Source organism: Anomaloglossus baeobatrachus, chromosome 2 (assembly GCF_048569485.1).
Source record: "Anomaloglossus baeobatrachus isolate aAnoBae1 chromosome 2, aAnoBae1.hap1, whole genome shotgun sequence".
Taxonomy (NCBI): domain Eukaryota; kingdom Metazoa; phylum Chordata; class Amphibia; order Anura; family Aromobatidae; genus Anomaloglossus; species Anomaloglossus baeobatrachus.
Genome location: NC_134354.1, coordinates 738,668,195 through 738,694,684, shown reverse-complemented (window position 1 = coordinate 738,694,684; position 26,490 = coordinate 738,668,195). Strand labels below are relative to the sequence as shown.

Sequence of the window (26,490 nt, the reverse complement as noted above, 5' to 3'; positions counted from 1 at the left end):
ACACACACACACTGTGCTGGGATAATCATATATGTGTCTCTGCTGTGTGCTGCGTAATGGCCGTGTCTGACCGTACAGGGACATGGTCTGGTCATACCTCATCTCCTGGGCCGAGGAGGAAGGAAAAGAGTATACAGACATTATAGCACAGGATCACCGCTGATTCTGTGAAGAAAAACATTTTTCGACCTGTTATTAAAAATATTTTACCTCAAAAGAAAGAATTAGTTATGATTAAGGATAATCGAATACCCGAATATTTGCTTCGCCAAATATCCGGTGAATACGTCACCGCTATTTCAACTATTCGATTATTCACCGCCCAAGGTAAGTCTATGGGAAACCAGAATAATTTCACGTTGGACCTAACCGCGAGCTGTGGTGACTGAGGAAAAGGCAGAAACAGTACGGGCACAGTTTGAAGAATCTCTCTTTCCCTCTGGACCTGGACATGTGTATTTGAGCAGATGAAGTTTTATTTGTTGGATACCGGATGGTGCGAATAGCCTGTTATCCGTCAGATACTGAATAGTGGTTAATACATTAGCTCATCCCTAGTTATGATCCCATGCTGTAATGAGTCTTTACTTCTTCTTCTGCCCAGGAGATGTTGTGCGGTCAGACACTGCCATTACACAACACCACATAGCAGGGACACATATATAAGATCTCAGCACAGGAACATTTTATAAAGAAAGAAAAATACATCCAATTGTGGAAATTATTATTCCAAGATCTATTAAATAAAATGAACATTGTTTTGGGGAAAACAGTGAGCCAGCATTAGTATATGTGGAACAAAAGCAAATTGTTTTGGCTGTTTTAAGCACTACAATTTCACAATTTTTAGTAAAATTTTTTTTGTCATCTGTTTTGAAACAAAGTAAAAAAAATAAAAAACAAAAATCTTTTAACTTTTTAATTACAAGCCATACTCTATTGTTTGTAAAGAACCACTGAAACAAGGGGGAAAGGAAGGGACAGTGGATTTATAGAGCAATCGTAAGGAAAATATTAATCTAGACACCAAATTTCTACCTTTTAAATTGCTTTATTAAATAATTCAAAGGAAGTGTTGCCTTTATTAGGTTTGGATAAACTGCATGTTTTACAATACTATTACAAATAGAATAAATCACTAACATTTAATCTTCACAAAGGGGGCATGATAAATCTCATAAGATCAAAAAACACAATATGTATGAGTTACAGAACAAAAGAACTTCCTACAAATGCTAGAGAAGACAAAACAATAGGTTCAAACAAAAAAAAAATATAAAAAAAAGGAAGGCATTCCACTGGAACTTATCTACTAAACATTCTCATAGGTATGGAATGATGCGCTAGTAACGGCGACGCTTGTTAGATCCATCAAAGTTTCCCCCTTGGTTTCCTCTATTATAGCCACCAGGTCCACCACCAACTGCATTTACACCACCCACTGCTGGCTGAGCAGCTTCAGTTCCTGCTCTGTTAACCATGGGAGACCCCATTTGGGATGGAGATGGTTGTGAGAATCTATCATTGCGCTACAGTGCGGCCAATGTGCAGTCCCAAAAGGTTAACATTTGTCATTATTATTGGATATATTCACAAAGTGCAGTGATGACGTTCAGAAGACAGTCCAGGAGAGTCGAACATAGAGGGAAGAAAGGAGCAACTAAATTAGTAACTATATTACATTTAAAAAATATATATATATTAAAATAAAAAAAATGTACTGCCACTTAAAAAGTTAGATTATATTCTTTGCTCAAGCAAGTCAGAGAAATGATTATACAATAAGACTATAATGTAGTCATAAAAAAAAAAAAAAACTAAATTAAGACCACTCATGTAAAGAACTTTTAAGCAACAACAATAGAGAATAAAAAAAAAAAAGATATACATAACCCACCAACCTCTCCCAAAACTCAGTTCTTATGCTTATATGCGTTTGCTAAGGAATACTGCATATATTCACTCAAGTACTAACCCTATTTTGTGGAATATAACTTGGCTTGAACACGTTTTCAACAAATTTCAAAGTCGAAAAATACAAAAATATTTTTACTAATTTACTTAACTACTAAAGACAGTTTCATGCTAGGAAATGGCATAAAAATGAGAAAATCTAGTTAAAAATTAAGTGTTTTAAAGGGTTTGTGCCAAGTTTGGACGTTTTCGCCTATCCCTAAGATCGGGTATCACTGTCCGACCACTGGGACACTCACCAATCCAGAGAGCCTATGAATGAGGCGCAGGTTGAGCGAGTGCATCTCCGTTTCATATAATTATATATATGTATATATATATAAATATATGTGTAAATATATTTATTTACACACATAGAAATATATTTATATGTGTGTGTGTGTGTATGTGTGTATATATATATATATATATATATATATATATATATATATATATATATATATATATATATATATATATATATATATATCACACACACACACACACACACACACACACATATACACACACACACCGTATTCTTCGGACTATAAGACGCACCTTTTCCCCCCAAATGTTGGAGGAAAGTGGGGGGTCCTTCTTATAGTCTGAATGTAGGGCATAGCTGCGGTGAATGAGGGTGCTGCGGTGGAGCGGGTCATCGGCGGCACGAGCAGGCTGTAGCAGCGCCTACTATGACCTCGTGCGCCTGCCCATTTCATATGCGCGCATTGTAAAGAACCAGCCCGCATGATTATCCCTGGCAACTACAGCCTGGAATGATCATGTACGGCTGTATTCACTACCCCCGTGCATCATCATCTGCGCGGGGGGAAGTGAATAAGTACGGTATACTCAGCAGGCATCGTTGAATGCAGCATCACTCGTCCTCTGTCTGCCGGCCGTGCTGTGTGTGGAGACTAGCGGTGCGCACAGCAAAGAAGTCATCACTGGGCTCACCGCTCTCTACACACATCAGCAGGCGGCAGAAAGGAGGACATCGCGATGCTGCAGGGGAACGGTGACGGCCCCACACAGGTCAGCGGCGCTGCTGCTGACACAGAGGAATAAGAGCGATACTGCTGGAGTGAGGAAAGGGGAGTATAAACATTTATTTTTGTGTGCCACAGAATACAGGCAATATACCAAGAAGGGGTATATAGCAGGATGGGGGTATATTGCAGGATAGGGGCATATACCAGGACGGCAGTATATAGTAGGATGTGGGTATATAGCAGGATGGGGTATATAGCCGGATGAGGGCATATACCAGGATGGCAGTATATAGCAGGATGGGGTTATATAGCAGGATGAGGGCATATACCAGGATGGCGCTATGTAGCAGGATGGTGGCTATACCAGAAAGGCGGTATATAGCAGGATGGGGGCTATACCAGGATAAGGGATATATACAAAGATGGGGATTATATACAAGGCAGGAGGATCATTACCAGGATGGGGTATCTTAGTAGAGAATTTGGGGACATTACCCCCATAACAGTGTCAGCAGCAGATCCTCGCCCCATAAGTGTGTCATGACCACATTTTTTGCTTAAAATTTTATTTTCCTCCTCTAAAACCAGGGTACGTTTTACAGTCCGAAAAATACGGTATATAGGGTTCTTCAGAGGCACAACCTCAGAATCGGTGGGGGGCTCAACATTTTGATCCCAAATGACCGGACAGTTAATCTTTATCCTACGGATAGGCGATAGCTTCCAAATTTGTCCCCTCATTAATAGGTACTAATGCAATAATCGTTAGGACTGTAATAAATAATGCTCCTAGACATATACTTGAAAAAGAAGCCAAGTAATGTACTTTAGCAAGTGCTTAAAGCTTTGTATTCACATACAGCAGATGAATTAGGTATTGAACATGTCACCAATTTTTGGAAGTAAATATACTGTATTTCTAAAGGTGCTATTGACATCAGTTTCTCACCAGATGTCATTAGCAAACTATCCAATCCACATAGGGAAAAAAGAAAAAAATCAAACCACAGGTGTCAAATTAATCTGTGTGCAATAATATGATCCGACAGGGAAAAAGTACTGAAAACACTTACTGAAATACTTAGTACAAATGTAGTTGTTGGTGATGATAGCTTCAAGATGCCTCCTGTATGGAGAAACTAGTCGCACGCATTGCTCAGGTGTTTATTTGGCCCACTCTTCCACACAAACACTTCAAATCCTGAAGGTCCCGTGGAATCCTATAAACTCAGCATTAGTTCCTTTCATAAATTTTCTATTTTATTCAGCTCCGGTGATCGGCTCGGCCATTCTAGCAACTATAGTTTATTTCTCTGAAAGCAATTATAGTTTCCTTGGCTGGGTGTTTGGCATCCTTGTATTGCTGAAATGTCCACCCTTACTTCATTTTCATCAATCCGTAAAATGGCAGCAGATTTTTATCAAAAATGTCTCGGTACATTTGTCTATTCATCTCTCCTTCAATTACATGAAGTCTGCCAGTGCCATATTCTGAAAAATAGCCAAACACCTTGATGCTCCTACCTCCAAACATCACTGTTGGTATGGTGTTTTTGAGGTGACATGCAGCGCCTTTTGGCATCCAAACATCTTCAATTTTGGTCTCATCTGACCAGTCTATATTCTCCTAGTATTTCACAGGTTTTTCGAAATGTTGAGCAAATTTTAAATGCGCTTGAACATGCTTTTTGTTGGGCAATGCAGTCTTGGCGAGGGTGCATACAAGTCATGGAGGTTGCGCAGTAGTTATTGTTTTCTTTCTAACAATTGTACCTGCTGATTCCAGGTCTTTCTGGAGCTCTCCCCAGGTGGATCTTGGCTCTTTCACAACTCTTTTTATAATTTTTTTCACTCTTCTGGCTGAAATCTGGTAGTGGTCGTTTATGGTTAAATTATTTCTTTCCTCTTCCGGATTAAGGCCATAACAGTGCTCACTGGAACCTTCAGTAGTGCAGAAATTCTTCTGTAACCAATGCCATCAGTAAGTTTTGCAACAATAAAGTTGCTCACTGGTTTTACCCATCATGAGATGTTTCTTGTGTGGCACATTGTTAATGAGATACCTTTATATATTCCAGCTAATATTTTTCACTAAGTGGCAGGATTGCTTTCTAATTATGGATAGATTTCAGCTGGTGTCATGATTTTCCATGGCTTTTTGCACCTCTCTTTTCATATGTTCAACACTTTTTCCCAGTGTCAGTTCGAATTATTACATATAGCTTAAATAAATGGACACCTATGGTTTGATGTGTATTGGATGGGTTATGGACAGCTGGTGAGCCATACCACCTTTATAAATTTATTTACTTAGAAAATCGGTGAAGTGTTCAATACTTATTTCACCTGTACTAAGAAAACGTATGTGTGAAATTCCTACATTTCCAAAAAGTTATACAAAATGAAATAAAAAAAAAATAAAAATAAGTTTTTCACAATATAATATATTTCCAACAAGTGGTCTAAAATGTCTGAAGCTAGCATATTTAGATCCAGTTTAGAGTTACTGAGTATGTCAAGTGGACGGCGACTACAATATATATTTTTAAGGGTAATAAATTAAAAGTTCAGAAATTTAACATGAGCAAAGACTATGATCGCATGAAAAAAAAAAAAAGGCTATATTTTATAACACTATACAGTCATCAAAATTATCATTTTTATAAATTAAAATAAAGATACCAGTGAATAATATGTACACTATTACCCACAAATTGTCCCAATATTGATGTGATAAATACGTCATACATTATGGTTACTCATCACTGGTTGGTTTATAGCAGAGTACAGCTGGCTAAAAACTGCTATAAAAATAAGGCAACTGAAAGGTATATTTCAATTACAATCACATTTTCGTAAGAAAAACTACTAATACATTACCACTGCTCCATTATCTGGCATCATTGCAGTTCCGATGCTTGCAGCTCCTTCAGAGCCCAATGCAGGACCAGGACCCATTGAAGGGCTTGAGACAGTTGCTCGGTTGTTGATATTCATCCCCATCATTGGTGGTGGAGGAGGAGGAGGAGGACCTTGGTTACCAGCAGGTGCTGGGCTATAGGTATCTATGTAAAACAATCTATACTTAGAAAAGTTCTTTTTATCTGCTGTTCCCATTGAACAGTAAAATATATCAAGGGTTTTAGAAAAACTATATATAAACAGACACTCGTGGAAGAATACATTTTTACTTTAAAGGAAATCTGTGACCTTAATTTTGAAACAATGATAGAATGATATAGAAGCAGAGATCCTGATTCTAACAATGAATTAATTACTGGACTGCTTTGTGTAGTGTTCATAAAAAAAAAAAATCACTATTTTAGCAGCAGGAAATTATTGTTGGAGGACTACGTGGCGTGCTGCCAAGTAGTCCAACCCCACCTCACCCCCTCCCTATTACTGCATATGCAGAAGGCTGCCATATGCCATACACAGGAAGTTGCCAATCAGTGGTGTGGGCGGGGTTATACAGAGCTCAGCATTCATAGAAACCGTACATCTGCAGGAGATAAAACGGTTATTTTATGAAATCCAGCCCACTAAGTGACGTCGCTGCAATCAGGGTTTCTGCCCCTACATTATGCTGCTCTCAGCTGGGGTAAGCAAAAATCTGATAATTTCCCTTTAAAGAGCACTTTTTTTTTTTAATAAACATTAGGTGCTACCCCACCCATTGTGTAAAAAACTCATTGTGAAATGCATAGCTCATCAGGTAAAAGGCTCAGCTTCTCCCCTAATCCAAGCACAGAGTGGAAGCCCAAAATGAACCTCGCAGCGTGCACATGATTTGTGAGGAGCTGAGCTCTTCTACCTGAAAAGCTGCATATTTCGGGGTATGTTCACACATGGCACTTTTTTGTGGCGCCCTTGGCCCAAAAATGATGTCTTTTACTGTACCTGCAAAGTGAAAGATTTCAAAAGTCTCATGTACAGGCTTTTACCCTTATGTTTTGTTTTTCTTTAGCTACTCAGTTTCTTTAATCTACAGCATGTCAATTCTTTCAGCTTTTCACCCATTCTAATGAATGGGAAACAACCACAAGTAAAGATGCTTAAAAAATTCAGCATATTTTACATATTTAATTCTGCAGAACAAAAGGCTGCGAAATGCCTTGTGTGAACATACTCTTAGACTGGCTTTTTGAGAGATTTAATAATTTAAATGAAAGGAAAAATTATTAGAAGATGCTAATTCAAAAAAGTTCTTCCCTTCCCAGATAAACAAAAACCAAAACAAAAACTGCAACTGGCACTAATTATAAAAAAAAACTCCCAAAACCTACAAACCACACTACGTCCCTTCCCCAGGTCCACTAGCGAGTCTATGCCACTGCTCCAAGTGTTTGGTATTGGGTATAGCGTTGACATGACCAACAACCAATCACTGGGCTCAGCCAGTGTAGATGAAACGCCCCTTCCAAAGCCACTGAACTCACTGATTGGCTGCTGCACTGTTGTGACTAAAAAAGAGAAAGGAAAAGCAAAGTCCAAATAGTGAACGATTTTTTATTTAAGTTACAATTATAGGTACAATATATATAAATAAGGTGGTGAACAAATGCCGTCCTTGATCAGCAATACATGTAGTAGTTGGATATAGCCTGTGTAAGCCTCAACATGATAGCAATAATAAAAGGTTATACTAGTTAGTATGCCTCATAACCATTGATCTAATGATATATACATCGGCTATATAGGGTCATTATTTCCAAAAATGTAGCAATCAATAGGAAAATAATCTGTTATCTGAATAACATGAACTATTTGGCAAATAATCACCATCACAATGGATGAATTACACTTGCGGCTAATGATTAAGGTGCAAGACAATTGTCTATTTGCACAGCAGATAGTAAATTAAAGCACTATAGTGAAATTAGCCCACACAGTTCATAGGTACAGGATCTCCAAGAAATTAACAATTGATAACAAGAATCTGTTATTTAAATAACAGAAGCTGTTGGCAAATGATCACCATCACAATAGACAAATTACACTAGCGGCTGAATGATTTAAGTGCAAGGCAACTGCCTATTTGCACAGCCGATAGTAAACTTGTTGAGGATAAGAATTAAGTAACCAAAAATACTTAATTCAGCCATTTCAGACTCGGGTATATAGTTTAGTAGATGTAAACTAACACACATTTATGAATGCTTTTGTTTCTTACTAACACGTATATATGTATGTTGCATATTTAGTGATTTTCCTTAACACAGTATATACCAGCATATGTAACTTGAAGATGGCTGCCACATCCTGTCTACACCCAAGATGATGAACAAAGGAAACTTCCTAAAGTTTAGTCTGACCAATCCAACAGAGAATATGCTAATTTCTATACGTCCTGCGATACTTCATTGGACAATACTTTTGTATACACCCATACTATAAAAGCTTCGTCCGAGGAGAATAAAGATCAGTTGGTCAGAGTCTGTCATGGAGATAGTTATAACTGACTTGTAGTCCGTTATTTAGTCTCGTGTGCACACATGACATTATAATTTGAAACAGCAGTCAGATCCCAAGAGACCGCTTGAGTCTCATCTTCATCATTTCAACAAACTTACAACACCATAGTGAGAATAGCCACACAGTTTAAGCATATAAGAAACGTGGAACATACCAGCACAATCAGCTGCAGTTAAAGTTATCCACAAGGTGAAGCAATCAATATATGCATAGCCGTTATAAAAACAAAAGACTTGCAAAAATATATAGTTGGAGACTATTACAATCGCTATCTGCTAAGATGATACGAAGCAGCGTGATAAGCATAAACCTAGCAGTTGATAACCAACCTGGATGAGAGTAACGAAAGCCCCCCTTCACCCGACGGCCGTTTCGCAGACCTTCGTCAGGGTGTGGCTAATCTCACTATAGTGTTGTAAGTTTACTATCGGCTGTGCAAATAGGCAGTTGCCTTGCACTTAAATCATTCAGCCGCTAGTGTAATTTGTCCATTGTGGTGGTGATCATTTGCCAACAGCTTATGTTATTTAAATAACAGATTATCTTGTTATCAATTGCTACATTTCTTGGAGATCGTGTACCTATGAACTGTGTGGGCTAATTTCACTATAGTGCTTTAATTTACTAATTGGCTGTACAAATTGTCTTGCACCTTAATCATTAGCCGCAAGTGTAATTCATCCATTGTGATGGTGATTATTTGCCAAATAGTTCATGTTATTCAGATAACAGATTATTTTCCTATTGATTGCTACATTTTTGGAAATAATGAACCTATATAGCCTATGTATATATCATTAGATCAATGGTTATGAGGCATACGAACTAGTATAACCTTTTATTATTGCTAACATGTTATTGTGGCTTACACAGGCTATATCCAACTACTACATGTATTGCTGATCGAGTATTTGTTCACCACATTATTTATATATGTTGTACCTATAATAGTTCCTTAAATAAAAATATCATTTCACTATTTGGACTTTGTTCGCTTTTCCTCTCTTTTTTGTCCTGTTGTTGCGAATGTCCTATAATTAGTCCAATATATAATTTACCAGCTTATTTTCTATAATGTATTAATATTAATTATGCTGTACTCATTACAAACGTTTTTGCACTGTTGTGACGTCAGAGCCACAGGCAAAGCCAAACACCGAGAGCGGTTATGGAGACTCAGTGGACCCAGAAAAGGGAGTCCGAACATTATCTGCCAAACGAACAACCCCTTTTAGTTTCAAGAATTTGAAGTTGTAATTTTGAGTTTTGATGTAAGACTCATATCAGTCATATTGATCAGTTTGAGCCAGGGGCTTAGAACAATATCCGTTACAAAAACAAAGCGTCAGTAGGGCTTAGCTGAGAGCTGCTCTCACCGACATTAAAATCTTTGACGGGAGTCTTCATTTTTGGAGAAGAGCAGCCCTAAGTTGAGCACTTCTCCACATAAGACGAAATCACAGATCCATGTGTGTCACAATCAGTATTGGCTGCCGGTCTCTGAATGTGTACATGACGGCCTGATTTAGGACTAGGAGGCTGCTGAGTTCGGGATGAGAAACAAAGCCAGTCTGCACATTGGAACGTGACACACAGTGTTGTGAATGCATAATAGTTTTAGCAAATTGACTCACATCAAAGAATCAGAACCATCGTGTATATAATTTCAAAATTTTAGGAAATTTAATAGGGGCTGTCCAGTACTAGGACTACCCCATATGATTCCATATGTTTAACCCCTTTAAAAGTAAAAAGGCTTATACTCCACTCCTGTGCCAGCACTCACATTCCTGGAGGCTGTGATGTCACATGAGCCTCGCGCCCAATCACTGTTGGCTTCTCTCTCCCCGCCTTTGGAAGTATAAGCAATTAACAAGTGAGTGTCACCCGCAGCTCTCACTTCCTGTTGATTACTCACGTCTGAAGGCGGGAAGAGAGAAGCCAACTATGATTGGGTGTGGGGCTCGAGTGATGTCACAGGCTCACGTGAGCTCCAGGAAACCGGTGAACGTGAATATAAGCCTTTAATTTTAATGGAGCCAAACATGCCAAATGAGGTGTTGTCCAAATAGTGGACAATGACTTCCATTTATTATTTTTATCTTACTGCAGAGTGGAGGGGGGTCTTATTCCACAACCAGAAACAATAGAATTCAATATACAGTCCCTGACAGACGTTCTGTCGCTTATGTTATGTAAATAAAAGCTTATAACCTGATTTTAAATTCATCCATGGGTTTTATAAATTACTCTTCTGAAGGCTCAAACCCTCCTAAATTTGGTTTGGGTTATGAAAATAAACTTGCTGCAAAGCTGATATATTAATCATTTAATGAACACAGAAAGGTCAGATTTTGGCAAGCCAAAAGTTTTGTCGCCCACAGAAAGTAATGTGAAATTCAAACAAATAATTAACTTCTAATACAAAGATATGTTGCATAACATTGGTGAATGACGTTGTGGTGCTATTAGAGCCATATTTAATATTTTGTGCGACTTCCATGAGCTTGAAGGACTGTATCCATGCAGTTCAACAATGATTCATACAATTTATTGATGAAGTCATCAGACATAGCAAAGAAAGCAGTCTTAGGCTATGTCCGCACGTTGCTTTTTACCTGCTTTTTACCTGCTTTTTTGCTGCTTTTTCAACTGCAGCGTTTAATGCCAAAATGGTTGTGTTCTGCTTTTCAAGCAAAGTCTATGGGAATTTGGGTTTCTTGTCCGCACTATGCAGTTCAAACTGCAGCCTTTTTGGTGCAGAACTTTGGTCAAAAACTCAGCTTTGCAGTGCAAAACCCAAATGGCAAAAACAACTGACATGTGAATTGTTTTTGCCATTTGGGTTTTGCACTGCAAAGCTGAGTTTTTGACCAAAGTTCTGCACCAAAAAGGCTGCAGTTTGAACTGCATAGTGCGGACAAGAAACCCAAATTCCCATAGACTTTGCTTGAATAGAAGAACACATCCATTTTGGCATTAAACAGCGCAGAAGAAAAAGCAGCAAAAAAGCAGGTAAAAAGCAGGTAAAAAGCAACGTGCGCACATACCCTAACATGCCTCCCAGAGTTCATCTAGATTCTTTGGTTTTGTCTTCCAAGCTTCCTCTTTCATCCTACCCCAAACATGCTCAATGATGTTCATGTCTGGTGACTGGACTGGCCATTCCTTGAGCACCTTGATCTTCTTTGCCAGGAGGAACTTTGTTGTAGAGATGGATGGATGAGATGGAGCAACATCCTGCTGCAGAATTTGACCCCTTTTATGATTGGGAATGTAAGAGGTAGCTAATACTTCTTGATATTTTAGGCTATTGATATTGTCTTCTACCTTGCAAATGTTTTGCACACCCCCATACTGAATTTAAGCCCAGACCATAATCTTTCCACCACGAAATGTAACGGTTTTCTGGGTGTATTTTGGATCCATATGGGCTCCAGTAGGTCTCCAGCAGTATTTGCAGCGGCTGTGGTGTAATTCAACTGAAGATTCATCAGAGAAATCCACCTTCTGCCACTGTTCCAGCATCCATCTGTTAAGCAGGTTGCGGGACTTATAATTGCCTTTTGTTTAGTGCTGGCTTCTGGGCACTGATTCAACTATGGAGGCCATTTCGAGACAGAATCCTACAAACTGTTCTAGTTGACACAGGGACTTGAGGTGACCAGGCCTGTTGGAACTCTGCTGCAGTGGAAGAGGGTCTGGCTTTGGATTTTCTAACCACCAAACGTTCCTCCTGAGCAGTTGTCTTGCGGGGTATGCCGGACCTGGGCTTGCCAAAATAATCTCCAGTCTCTTCAAATCTTTTTTTAATTTTTTGTACTTGACGCAGAGACACATTAAAGGTGGCAGCCACCTCTGCAGTGGATCTGGTCTTCAGCCTCTTAGGCTTTGGTCGCAGGGTGGATTTTTGGCATTATGTCAGAGGTCAAGTTGCAATTCAAGTCAAGGTCTGGGGTGCTGGGTTTCTTACTATACACACCCACTAATTAAGCCATCATTTAGTGAGCACAGGTGAGGATGTGAACTAGGATTGGGTGCATTATATGACAAGGCGACAAAACTTTTATCATGCCAAAATCTGACCTATGTTCATTAAATGATTAATATTTCAGCTTTGCAGCAAGTTTATTTTCATAACCCAAACCAAATTTGGGAGGGTTTCAGCTTTCAAAAGAGTAATTTATAAAACCAATGGATGAATTTAAAGTGAGGTTATAAGCTTTGATTTACATAACATGGATAAGCGACAGAACTTGTGTCAGGGAGTTTACAGGGTTTTAATTAAATTAGAATTGAAAGTAACCCTGACGTGTTATTTCAATTACATTATCAGAACAAGATGTAATTTATGTGTAAATGAGCAATAACGTATTAATCCATTTTGATTACTATCCTGCATTTTTCCTCTTTTGTAGGACCATCTCCAATTTTCTCACTGAGCTAGTAGGTGAGAACTAGCTACTATGTCTGATACATTGTAGATAGACATTTCTGCAGCTTCTCTCTCTAAGGCTAAGGACACACATCCGGCTTTTCTCCCGTTTGTCGGATCCGGCGCGCTCCCGTACACCGTGTACAGTACAGTGGCTACGCGACAAGCTCTGATCACGTGCTGTCATGTGACTGGAGCATGTGACCAGGAAGTTTCAGCGCAGCCACTGTACTGTATACACTGTATGGGAGCGTGCCGACAAACGGGCGAAAAGCCGGATTTGTGTCCTTAGCCTTACACACAGAGAAGCAGCATCAGCATGGATGAAATCATACAGCAGTACTGAGCGGTGTTTCTGTGAATCCAGCATTGAAGTGACATACATTTGCTGAATGCTGCAGCAGGAGAATAGGCTATGTAACCCTGGCACAACTCACTGTTCCAGCAACTTGTCTTGCGTTAATGGGTTTGAGCTGTTTTTCTGAGTGGATGACAAGTTTAGGAAGCAAGGGGAGGAGGGGAAGAAGTGGCTCTTAAATGGAGACAGAAGTAGATCTGATAATATTTAAAAAAGTTTCTTATATTTGCTTGTATTATAACTTTAGGCAAAGTTTGATGAAACTACAATCACAATTTAATTTGTCTCTGATTATTCCAAAACATGGATTTTAAATGATTAAAGGTAACTGCAAGATTCAATATCTATCATGAAAGGGTAAATGTAGAGAAATGTGTTGGGCAGAAATATGTCCTGGTTTATTCATATTTTTGGATGAAAGCAGAGTTAATACATCTCCTGAAAGAATTAGGACATTAAAAATATTATATATTTACATAACGAAGATGTACAGACCCCATATCACCATAAAAGTCTAAATTTCATTTTAAAGTGCAGTTTCTACACAAAAATTATTAAAATGAAAGCCCTGTCACAATACAAAGTGGAATACAGTAGAATATTACAGTATTAAAAAAAATGCCTGTGTAATCTAAAATGTTAAATAATGGGTAGTGTTGACAAAAAAAAAATTATTGGTTTTTTTTTTAGTAAAAAATCCCTACCTCCCATGTTTATTGCTCCACGAACGCCCATATCACCCATTCTCAAATCCTGTTCTCTCTGAAAATAAACATAGTTTTTGTAGTCAACCTAATCAAAATTAAACAAAAAAAGGAGTAGGGGAAGATTATTTAACATTATCATTTAGAATGGTATGTTAGAACCATCATGCAAAGAAAAAACAAAAGTCAAACTGTCAGTCACAAAAGTGAGTACACCCCCTTTTTTGTAAATATTTTATTGCATCTCTTCATGAGACAAAACTGAAGATAGGAAACAGATATAATGTAAAGTAGTCAGTGTAAATTTGGTGCCCTCTAAATAACAATACACAGACATTAATGTCCAAACTGCTGACAACAAAAGTGAGTACACCCCTAAGGAAAAATGGCCAAAGTGTGCGCAATAAGCAATTTTCCCTTCCGAATGTCAGGTGACTCAGTGTTACAAGGTCTTAGGTGTGAATGAGGTGCAGGGGTGTTATATTCGGAGATATTGCTCATACTGGTCACTGGAAGTTCAACATGGCTCCTCATGGCAAAGAATTCTCCGAGGAGCTGTAAAAACATTGTTTTTCTACATAAAGATGTCCTAGGCTATAAAAATATTGCGAACACCCTGAAACAGAGCTGCAGCACAGTGGCCAAGACCATACAGAGGTATAACAAAATCGCCAACAACCTGAAACAAAGCTGCAGCACGGTGGCCAAGACCATATAAAGGTATAACAAGACAGGTTCCACTCAGAACAGACCTCGCCATGGTCAACCAAGGAGGTTGAGAGCATATGCTCAGCATTATATCCAGAGGTTGTCTTTGAAAATTGATGTATGAGAGCTGCCAGCATTGCTATAGAGGTTAACACTAGAAGTCCCAGGAATTTCGAGCTCCATATTTTTTCAATGGTAGAAATGTCAAATAACCCCTCTCTAGGACTTCTAGTGTTAAAGGGGTGGGGGACGACCTGTCAGTGTTAAGACCATACACTGCACACTGCATCAAAATGGTCTGTAAGGATATCGTCCTAGAAGGAAGTCTCTTCTAAAGATGCCACACAAGAAGTCTGCAATCAGTTTACTGAAGACAAGCAGACTAACGACATGGATTACTGGAACCATGTCCCGTGGTCTGATGAGACCAAGATAAAAATTGGTTCTAATGGTGTCAAGTGTATGTAGCGGCAACCAGGTGAGGAGGATAAAGACATGTGCGTCCTGCCTACAGTCAGGCATGGTGGTGGGAGTCTAAGGAAGGAGGGGCGGGAGGACCAAGGAAGTATTCCAGTAAGATAAAATCCCAAAACTTTATTAAGTCATATTAAACGTTATAAAAGGTACAAAAAGTTCCATGATATCGCCAAACAATGGATACTTGACGCGTTTCGGACTCAAATAAAATAAAAACACAGTCCTTAATCAAAAGCTTTACGATTAAGCTTATTATTAAGGACTGTGTTTTTATTTTATTTCTTGAGTCCGAAAAGCGTCAAGTATCCATTGTTTGGCGTTATCATGGAACTTTTTGTACCTTTATAACTTTTAATATGACTTAATAAAGTTTTTGGATTTTATCTTACTGGAATCTGTGCTGGGTCCTTCCCCCTCCTTCCTTTGGCTTCTGAGTCCGGACCTGCTTGTCCGGTGGACCACGGGCACTCCACAAAGTCCTGGAACGCATCTACTAGGGTGAGCTGAAAGTTTTTTCTCTTTCTAATGGTGGTGGGAGTGTCATAATTTGGAGCTATGTGATTGCAGCTGGCTGTGGGAAGCTACAGGTCATTGAGGGAACCATGAATGCCAACATGTACTGTGACTTACTGAAACAGACAATGATCCCCTCCCTTCGGAAACTGGGCTGCAGGGCAGTATTCCAACATAACGACCTAAAAGACGACCACTGCCTTGATAAAGGTGCTTGACTGGCCAAGCGTCTCCAGACGTAAACACTATTGAGCATCTGTGGGGCTGAAGGGATTGAAGAGGATCTATTGGTTCTTATGAAGCTCTAGTGAACGCCATACCCAAGAAAGTTAACGCAGTGCTTGAAAATAATGGTAGTCATGCAAAATAATCACACTTTGGCCATTTTCCCTTAAGGGTGTACTCACGTTTGTTGACAGAGGTTTAGACGTTAATGGCGGTGTTATTTAGCAGGCACACCAAGTTTACACTGTAAGGGTATGTGCCCATGATCAGGACTCACTGTGTCCTGGACGCGGCGGCTTCTGACCTGCGCGGTTGAAAGCCTCCTGCACAGGAGAATGCAGCAGCTTGTGCCCACAATCAGGGTTCGAGTCGCTGCGGTGTCTCGCTTGTGTTTTCCCTACAGGGAACGCTTGCGACTTCGCAGGAAAGCATTGAGATGCTTGCGGCTCGGCAAGCCGCACCGTAGGTGTATTTTCACTGAGGGCCGCCCACACGCATAGTGGGCATGGAATTTCTAGAAATCCCATCCACTGTGCAGTACAACGCAGCGTTTTGGACGCAGCGAAAACACGCTGCAAACACTGGCTGTGGACACGTACCCTTATGCAAGCTGTACACTGACTACTTTACATTGTATCAAAGTGTCATATCTTCAGTGTTGTCCCATGAAATGATATAACAAAATATTTTCAAAAGTATTGAGGGGTGTACTTACTTTTGTGATGTAATGTATATGCCAAAAGTACTCCTTGCTGGGAATGAAGATTACATTATAGTAGTAACAATACAAAAATAAAAAAGGTGCTATTTGACAACAAACGCATTTCAGTACGACAATTACATTTTCCTTTATCCAGGGTAACGCATAAAGTACTTTTATGAAAGAGTACATGTGATTCTAGATTTAGGTTTTCATCTCACAGATATGCCATCCAATTCCAAAATTGGTTTGACTAGTTGTAAAACTGATCTGTAACTTTGTGTCCTGATAAAGGAAGACGGATTTTCTGGCCTTTACTAGTAAATAAAGCAGCTTTTATATAAAAACATCAAAGAAATGTACATTAAAAAGGTAATAGATCAACAATTAGAACCAAGCTCAAATGGTGAGAACATTAAATGTACAAAATATTTTTTAGTGTGAACAGAGTCTTTGCAAATTAATATTTTGCATTATTATTTCCTGTAAAAAAAAGGAGAACCTCACGACCCACAAATTTATAGTATTTAGGATCATTCATTACTTCGGTAACAATGGAAGACTAGGAGCAAACGTAAACACATTTTTTTTACCTTCAAACAATGAAACGTGGTAAAAACTCACATTACGAAATGGTTACTCTTGTTTAAGTTTTTAAAATAAAAAATACAGAACAGTTTCTACGGTTAGGCAAAATTTTTTTTTCCTGCGTCGCTGCAGAGTTACCAGACGCATGTTTCAGGATGTTTGGTGGGGGTTGCAAGAAATTAAAACTTTCTCAATGATTCATGTGAAGACAAAATCAGGTAAATGTGAAGGTTTATATACAGGAAATGTTTTACAAAGAAAAGCAAGTGTTGCTGGACAACTTTTTTTTTAATACTTAACTGTGAGTATGCCTTTTTGACGGCCGTCATTAATGGGCTGTGTTCTGCACTGTCACATTTGTAGAGCAGTGCTGCAGAATACAATTGTACGTCAAACAGTGAAGAAATATCAGTGCCATAGCTGTTAACTGACAAGATACACACAGTGAACAAAGTAGGGTCTTTATCAAAGTGTTTTAGCAACAATCCAGAACCAGGTACAAATTGCAAAAAGAAAAAAAAAAAAAAGTGACCAAAAAGGAGCATACAACATGAGGCCTTCACTGTAGTATTAAAATGTCACGCACCACCTGAAAGTGTGAAACATACATGGCTACAATCCGACTGTAGGACTGACAATGTGGACTGTAAATATTATACATATTACTTAGTACCAAGCGTGCAGGGTTGCCTTTACTATTTATCTAATGCTACCCGGCACCACCTCCCATTGGGCGTGCCATGATTATATTGATTAGTATTTCTGGTGCAAGCTGAATCATTAAAAGGGGTATTCCTTTCTCCAAGATCCTATCCCATTATCTAGGAGGTGTAATAATATTAGCAAAGACTTCCAATTACAAATGTAATATACCCTATTTTTTCGGTTTATAAGACGCACTGGATTATAAGATGCACCCTAGTGTCCCAGATGCTCGTTGCAGGCGCTCTGAGATAGGCAACTTCCAGAACGGTCGATGGTGCGGGCTTCAAAGAAATGGCGCCAGAGTGCTCAGATTAAGCTATCGGCTCAATGACAATCCAATATCTGGCATGCGCCACCTCCCGGCGTCATTTTCTTTAAGTCCACTGCTGGGAGATCGATGGGCCAAAGACTGTGCATGTGCAGATGAGATCTTGAGCCGAGAGCTCCATCTGTGCACACGCCAACTCCAGGCGCCATTATTTGAAGCCCGCAGCACCGCGCTCGCAGCCTCAGCACAACTACTGCAGCCCTAGCACAGCCACCACAGCATTGTCCCTGAATCCTGCTACCCCTCTTCACCACCTCCTGTTAAGCTGCATTTAGATTATAAGGAGGGTTGAGCGGACCCAGATCCGCAAAATCCGGATCCGCACGGTTTGAGAGCCCGATCCGAGTCCGACCAGTACCCGGGATTCGGGGTGCACGATCCGGATCCATGTCCCCCCCCCCTCTCGCTCTCTCGTCCCGGATTCGGCTCCCCATTGATTTACATGGACGCTGGATCCGGACTTCAGCGGCAAGCCGATCCGGATCCGCCGGACCTGGATTATAACCAATCTGCTCAACTCTAATTATAAGACTCGCCCCTCATTTTCCTTCCAAAGTTTTGGGAGCAAACGAGCGTCTAATAATCCGTACAATACGGTAGTTCTCCTGATTCGCTATGCTGTTAACCTCAAGTGCAGGGAGGGCAGTGCAGCTGAGGTATCAATGGTTATGACCAGCAAATAGTGACAGTTCTTTCCGAGAATTGTTAGTGGTTATAACAATGAATCCCAAGTCACTGCAATGCCCTGCATGAGGTAAGCAACATAGCTAATCAGGAGAACTATACTATATTTCTAAATGGAGGTATTTGCTAATATTTTTACACCTACAACATATTGGGATAGGATCTTTGTCATGGGAATACCCCTTTAAGACTTCTTTAGCCAGCACTCTTATGTGACGGTTCTCTCAAATCTGTTGCCTGTGGACATAAATCAAGATATGAAAAACTGACATTATATTAATATATATATATATATATATATATATATATATATATATATATATATATATATATATATATATATATATATATATATATATATATATATATATATATATATATATATATACACACACACACACACTTTTTTTTTTTTTAAATATGGCACAGTCACACCACTTTATTGACTTTATTGACATTTCTGTCTGAGGACAGAATGCTTTTAAAGAAAATAAATTAATATGGTATAAAAAAAAAGTCACCCCTCCTAATAAATCGAGAAATAACGTCTAGAACACCATTCTGAGTCTGAACTGGGTGCAAAAACCTAAAAAATCTACATTATATGGAGAGAAGGTCTGCACACCAGTGACTATGTAAGGGGAATATATGAAAAGCAGAAACTGCTGTGTGAATACTGACATGAAAAATCCAATAGCTGTATGTAAGAGTGAAAGTATGAAAAATGGAATCTGCATTACTGCCATGAACATATGAATAAAGAGAAATTTAGATATTGAATTGATCAATGCAACAGAGCAACAGAGCCCCAACACTACGCCAAAGTATTTCTCTACGTTGAGGTCCCTAGCTAGTGTGTGTCCTCTCATGCAGTTATATAAACATTCCCTCGCAAAAAGCACTGATCAGAACACCAGACTGTGGTGTAGCAAGTTATATGTGTAAAGACTTCAGCTAAATACAAATGGAGAAGGGCTGTGAAGAGATAAATCTTTTTGGCTGACTGAGCACAAAAATTTTTTTTCTACAGCAAAAACAGTCCGGAAGAGGATTTATTTCTTCTCCGGTCACACATTTCTCTGGCAGCTCCAGTAGGGGTGCTTACACTACAGCACCTCTGTCAGTTTAGACAATGGTCTTAGGAGCCATGGTTCTTCATACTGTAGCCTGTCAGGATATGTGGCTGAGCAATTTTAATTCATTTTTGAAAAAGCAACCATATTTCCTGACTAAAAAGGCCATATATATACAGACTTAACCGAATCTGATGATAGTTGGGACGCCACATCCAGGTGGAACGTTGCCTTCGACAGATTAAGTCAGAAGGATTCAGCAGGTCCATTTTTGGACTCAATCCTTTTATTTCGCCTAGTAAAAGCAGCCACTACAGGCATCTGACAGTGGCGCTCTTGAAAACACAGGAGAATTGTTCAGCGGACAGTCATCTATTGTTGTTGTGTATGGGGAACTTGAGGTTGAATTTAGAATTCTGTGTTTCATGTCCAAAGCCAAATGCAGGTCTCCTCACCGAAATTACCAGCCTCATGTCTACTTATAAGGCTGTTTGCTCATGTCAGGACACCTGCAGGTGAGTTCAGGTACCAAGACACACAAGCTTTTGGATGCAGACCAAGACTTGGGACACTAATCATGTTTACCCAGTAAAAAGAGAGAGAGGAAAAAAAAAAAAACACTTTCAAAGTTTTTATTATGAATTACCCATTTAATAAAAAACAAACAAAAAACAAAACCATTCAAATGCACAATGAAATACATGTTACAGTTGTTAGGGTGGCATTAGCGAGCTAAAGTCCATATTGATCTTAGCCATTAGGCCGTTAGCTGACAGGCTGGGGATTCTGTTAGTTTGTTGTCCCTTTCGGTTTCCTTTTCCCTCGCCTTATCTTCTTCTTTTTCGGCTCACCCATTGTTGTTTGAATCTTAAAAAATTATAATTAAATTTATTTTACCACACAGAAAATCACTTTCAGATAAAGAGACATTTGGCAAGTCATACGCTTTCTGCCATTATATGGAATTAGTTTGTAAAAATCCATATATGAATAAATAAAAACAATGGCATGCATTGGTCACACATTATCTTCAGTTGTTAGTTTGGAAAATAACCTGTTGACACTAGCTATAATTCTGTATGCCGCCGAAGCTGCTCTTTGCTGCTCCCCCTTCCCTCTGGGACGTTACATCACACATCAGGGGGTGGGATGTGCTCTATGCTGTAACAGCAATGCCCCCTGATAATATCATTATTCTGTTCCTTGAGCAAGAGGCCCTGCGGGGCCCACAAGCATCAAAAGAAAGACAGTGGCGCTTAGAGAGATCAAGTAGCTTAGAAATTGGTGCAGGAAGGGTTCATGGAGAACTGTACTGACATCTGTTGGCTACAGGCTCTACGGTAGGGACGGGCTGCAGCTCAATGGACAAGGTGCAGCTGTGTTGGGGGATAAAATGGTCAGACAGATGGAGGAGGAGCCTTTAAACTAGGATCAGGGGGAGGGAGGATAGTCGTGCAAAAACGTGGATAGAGTAGAGAGGGTCAAACAGTCCAATGATGATTTAGGGGGGCTTTGACAATTAAGGAAAGTAGGGAGTAGAGGAATAATAAATGTGTTAACCCTAGAACGAGTAACCATAGAAATCTACAATAGAAAACAAGTAACCTAGCAGGCCTGCGAGGCCCCAGGTATGCGTTCTAGGGTTAATAGTATTCAATGTCTGCTGGCAAATGCTAGAAGTCTTGCAAGCAAAATCACTGAGATGGCGACGTAGGTCAGCTACGGATTACGATTTGGTGGGCATTACTGAAGCCTGGCTGGATGAGAGCCATGACTGGGTGACAAACGTAGAGGGTTATACTACATTCAGGAAAGACAAAAAGGTGAAAGGGGGTGTATATTTATCAAAATCTAACTTATGACCTGTTGTTCAATGACGACATTGGGGAGCTGTGATAATATAGAATCAATAATAGTAAATATACACAAAGAGGGCAATAATGGAAAGCAGCTAATTGGAGTCTGCTATAAGCCTCCTAACATACCTGAACAGGTAAAGGGTAAAATGCTGCAACAAATTAAATTGGCAGCAAATAACAGTAATTGGGTCCTTATTATGGGGGATTTCAACTATCCAGACATTCAGGGTGATACAGAATCTTTGGGTTGTGCTAAAAGCTGTAAGATTTTATCTACAATGCAAGACAATTACCTGTCTCAGTTGGTTGATGACCCGACGACGGGCGATAAGTTTCTCGACCTGGTCCTGTCAAATAGACCAGATACAATTTCAGATCTACAGGAAATAAATCACTGTTCAAGCCAACACGACTGTTTGGTCCTGTGACGGCGCGGATTTTAACCCTCCCTTCTCCGTCCTACAGGTCCGGGATAACTTGGGCAGCATCGATCAAAATATGATCGGTTTCAAACTAATATTCAATAGAACATTTCAAATCTATAAGGCTACATGGGCACGCTGCATTTTTTGGTGCAATTTTGTTGTCAGGAAGTTTTCAGTTCCCAGTAAAGTCTATGAGAATTTAGATTTGCAGTACTCACGTCGCAAGGTTTTTGTCTGCATTTTGTGAAAAACTTCCGACAAAAAAAAAAAAAAAAATCTCTTTCTCGCTGATAATACAAGTCCACATCCGTTGACATTTACCTAGGCTGGATATTAAAAATACTGCGGAGCCCCACTTTTTTTTTCTTAACCCCTTCACCCCAGGTCATTTTTTTTTTTTTTTACTCCCCTTCTTCCGAGAGATGTAACTTTATTTTTCCGTCAATATTACCATATGAGGCCTCATTTTTTTGCAGGACGAGTTGTACTTTTAAATGAAATCATGAGTTTTATCATATACTGTACTTAAAAATGGCAAAAAAAAAAAAAAAAAATCAGGAGTTTGTCCAAAAAAAAAGTGGCACTCTTATTGCGCGATTTTTTCCAAAACTCGTATTATCATTTTTCGGGATTTAGGGTTTAGTGAGGATTTTTTTTTGTGGTGTCATGAGCTGACTTTTTTTTAGCAGTACCAATTTTGCGCAGATGCTACGTATTGATCGCCTGTTATTGCATTTTGCACAAAATTTGCAGAGAAACCCCCCCTGTAATTTTGGAGTTCGGATTTTATTTTTTTTTGCCGCTACGCCGTTTACCGATCAGATTAATTGATTTTTATTTCATAGATGGGGCATTTCTGAATGCGGCCATACTAAATAGGTGTATTTTTTTAACCCTTTAATTTGTCAATGAGGAGAATGGGGGGTATTTTGAAATTTTAGGTTTTTTTTTAAAAAACTAACTTATTTGACTAGTTCCCCTAGGAGACTAAGGATCAGCAGTCTGATCGCTTGTTGATTTTTATAGATCACAGCTGCAGAGCTCTGATCTGCTGAAATGCTGCTCTTTTCTTACAGACTGCGATCTGCCGGCTGTAAAAGGAAGAGAGTCATGATAGCGACAGGAGTCATCAAATGACCCTGTGCTACCATGGCAACTAGCGGCTCCACGTGATCATGTCACGGGGCCTCCGATGGCAGCGGATAAGCGAGTTACCAGCTGCGAGCATTTACATCGTGCTGTCACATTTTGACAGCGCGATCTAAGGGATTAACAGGCACGGGTGGATCACAGGCACACATGTAAGCTGTTCAAATCAGCTGACATGTGCGGGACATACCGCCGGCTCACCGCAGCAGCCGGCAGGGATTAAGACATGACATACTGGGTACATCATGGCTCATGACGAAGTAAAGAGGTTAAAAATTAGAGAAAACCCGCGCATGAAATCAGAATTGACGAAAATGCACCAAAAACACACCATCATTACAAGCAGGATTTTTTTTTTTTACATTTCCAGGCACTCTGGGACACGGTGCAGTTTTGGTTGCAGTTAAAACTGCAGCGTGCGTATATAGCCTTACTTTGAGAAAATGGATTTCAACAAATTAAAAAATTCAGGGAAGAGCTTAATCATGTAGACGGAGAACATGTCATGGTAACTGAGTATACCAAACATAAATGGGGCAAGTTAAAGGATAGATTAGTAGAGTCCCGTTGAAAATTTACAGTTGTGCTCAGACGTTTACATACCCCGGCAGATTTTTTGCTTTCTTGGCCTTTTTTCAGAGAACATTAATGAGAACACAATCTTTTTTTCCCCACTTATGGTTAGTGGTTGGGTGAAGCCATTTATTGTCAAACTACTGTTTACCCTTTTTAAATCATGACAACTAAAAACATCCAAATGACCTTGATCAAAAGTTCACATACCCCAGTTCTTAATACCGTGTATTGCCTCCTCTAACATCAATGGCAGCTTGAAGTCTTTTGTGGTAGTTGTGGATGAGGCTCTTTATTTTCTCAGATGGTAAAGCTGCCCATTCGTCTTTCCAAAAAGCCTCCAGTTCCTGTAAATTCTTGCGCTTTCTTGCATGAACTGCGCGCTTGAGTTCTCCCCAGAGTAACTCAATTATATTGAAGTCAGGAGACTGAGATTGCCACTCCAGAACCTTCACTTTGTTCTGCTGTAGCCAATGACAGGTCAACTTGGCCTTGTGTTTTGGATCGTTGTCATGTTGGAACGTCCAAGTATGTCCTATGCCCAGGTTCTGGGCTAATGAGTGCAAATTTGCATCGAGTAATTGCTGATAATTTTCTGCATTCATCTTTCCTCCAACGCTGACCAAGTTTCTTATGCCTTTGTAGCTCACACGTCTCCACATCATCAGCGATCCACCTCCAAGCTTTACAGTAGGAATGGTGTTCCTTTCATCATAGGCCTTGTTGACACCTCTCAAAGCATAATATTTAGGGTTGTGGCCAAAAAGTTCAATTTTGGTCTCATCACTCCAAATTACTTTGTTGCAGAAGTTTGGAGGCTTGTCTTTGTGCTGTTTGGTGTATTGTAGGTGAGATACTTTGTGGCATTTGCACAGTATTGGCTTTCTTCTGGCGACTCGACCAGGCAGCGCATTTTTCTTCAATTGCCTCCTTATTATGCATCTTGAAACTGCCACGCCGCTAGTTTTCAGTGAGTCCTGTATTTCAGCCGATGTTATTTGTGGGTTTTTCTTTGCATCCCGAACAATTTTCCTGGCAGTTGTGGCTAAAATTTTTGTTGGTCTACCTGATCGTGGTTCTTACAGAGCCCCTGATTTTCCATTTGTTAATCACAGTATGAACACTGCTGACTGACATTATCAATTCCTTGGATCTCTCTTTGTATCCCTTTTCTGTTTTATACAGTTGAACTATCTTTTCCCGTAAATCTGTTGACAAATTTTTTTCCCCATGACTCACAATCCAGAAACGTCAGTGGCTAGATGAAAGATGCAAAGTCTGTCTGGATCCCAGAAACTCAATCAGCTTTTATGTACACACACAGATTAAAAGCAAACACAGGTCACAGGTGAGGATGTTACCTTTATTAGCCATTAAAACCAATTTGTGTCAAATTCTGTGCATGTTATCAGGCCAAAATCAACTGGGTATGGGAACTTTTCATCAATGTCATTTGGATGTTTTTCGTTGTAATCATAATTTAAAAAGATAAACAGTAGTTTGACAATAAATGGCTTCACCCAACCACTAACCATGAGTGAAAAAATGTGTTTATTCATATTATTCATATTCTCTGAAAAAAGGCCAAGAAAGAAAAAAAAATAATCTGCCAGGGTTGGTAAACTTTTGAGCACAACTGTATTCTCCCTGGTAATAAAGTGTCAAGGAATAAATAGAAACCACTATGGATAAAGACAGTTCAAAGTATTAGAAGACAAAACAAAAAACAAAAGCACTCAAAATCTTGAAGATTGAAAATACAGAAATAGCATTTCAGAAGTATAAAGATCTCAATAGGAAATTTAAAAAAAATTACGCTACTGAAAGACAAACCGCCAACGACATTAAAATAAATCCAACCTTTTTTTTTTTTTTTTTTTAAATACATCAATGATAAAGAAAAAAAGGCGGTATCGTCAACTAAAAAAAAATTAATAGGATAATTACAGAGGACAAAGCAAAGGCTGAGGTATTAAACAGGCACTTTCATTCACGTACAGCAAGAAACTGACTGTTCCAGTGATACAAGGCAAAAATCAAAGTCCACCCCACCATATAACTAATTTAACACTAGAAGATGTACGCCTGTGTCTGAGCAAATTAAATAATGACAAATCCCCTGGGCCAAATGCCATTCATCCATTAATATTGAGGGAATTAATTTAGCTCAGTAATTGACAGACCGCTGTATCTCTTCTTCATAGACACTCTTCTAAAAGGGGGAAGATTAATAAAGAAAACATCTGAACTAAACAAGAGCAGCAGCACCATTATTTAACAGATTCGGATAAATACAGACAAAAATAATTTGAAGTGGAAATGCTGCATATAATAGTCGTGTTTAACCAACATGATGAGCTTCTATGAGGAGGTAAGTGCAAATCTGGATATTGGTAATGCAGCTAATGTGATTTATTTGGACTTTGCAAAGGCATTTGATACAGTGCCACATAACAGCCGTATACGGAAGCTCCAGAAGCAAGGACTAGAGGAAACAAGCAGATTAGTAAGGAATTGGCTAAAAGATAGCAAATAAAGTAGTCATAAACCGCCAAAGCCAAGC

General features: G+C 39.3%; 1 protein-coding gene across 4 annotated transcripts in view; it reads right to left on the bottom strand.

Annotated features, from left to right (window-relative positions):
* PSPC1 (paraspeckle component 1) overlaps positions 1 to 26,490 on the bottom strand; it is a 177,741-nt gene that overhangs the window by 39,305 nt on the left and 111,946 nt on the right. Inside the window, exons 7-9 of one of the 4 annotated variants that reach the window (XM_075337405.1) lie at positions 13,921 to 13,978; positions 5,829 to 6,013; positions 1,032 to 1,529 (exon numbers count right to left, since the gene is read on the bottom strand). The exons of 1 other annotated variant lie outside the window; for it this stretch is intronic. In XM_075337405.1, coding sequence (XP_075193520.1) covers positions 1,344 to 1,529; positions 5,829 to 6,013; positions 13,921 to 13,978 — 429 coding nt within the window. In that variant the 3' untranslated portion in view covers positions 1,032 to 1,343. Of the gene's footprint in view, positions 1 to 1,031; positions 1,530 to 5,828; positions 6,014 to 13,920; positions 13,979 to 20,537; positions 20,789 to 22,073; positions 22,128 to 26,490 lie in introns of those variants that run through there. 2 more of the 4 variants (XM_075337406.1, XM_075337407.1) reach the window with 2 other exon arrangements.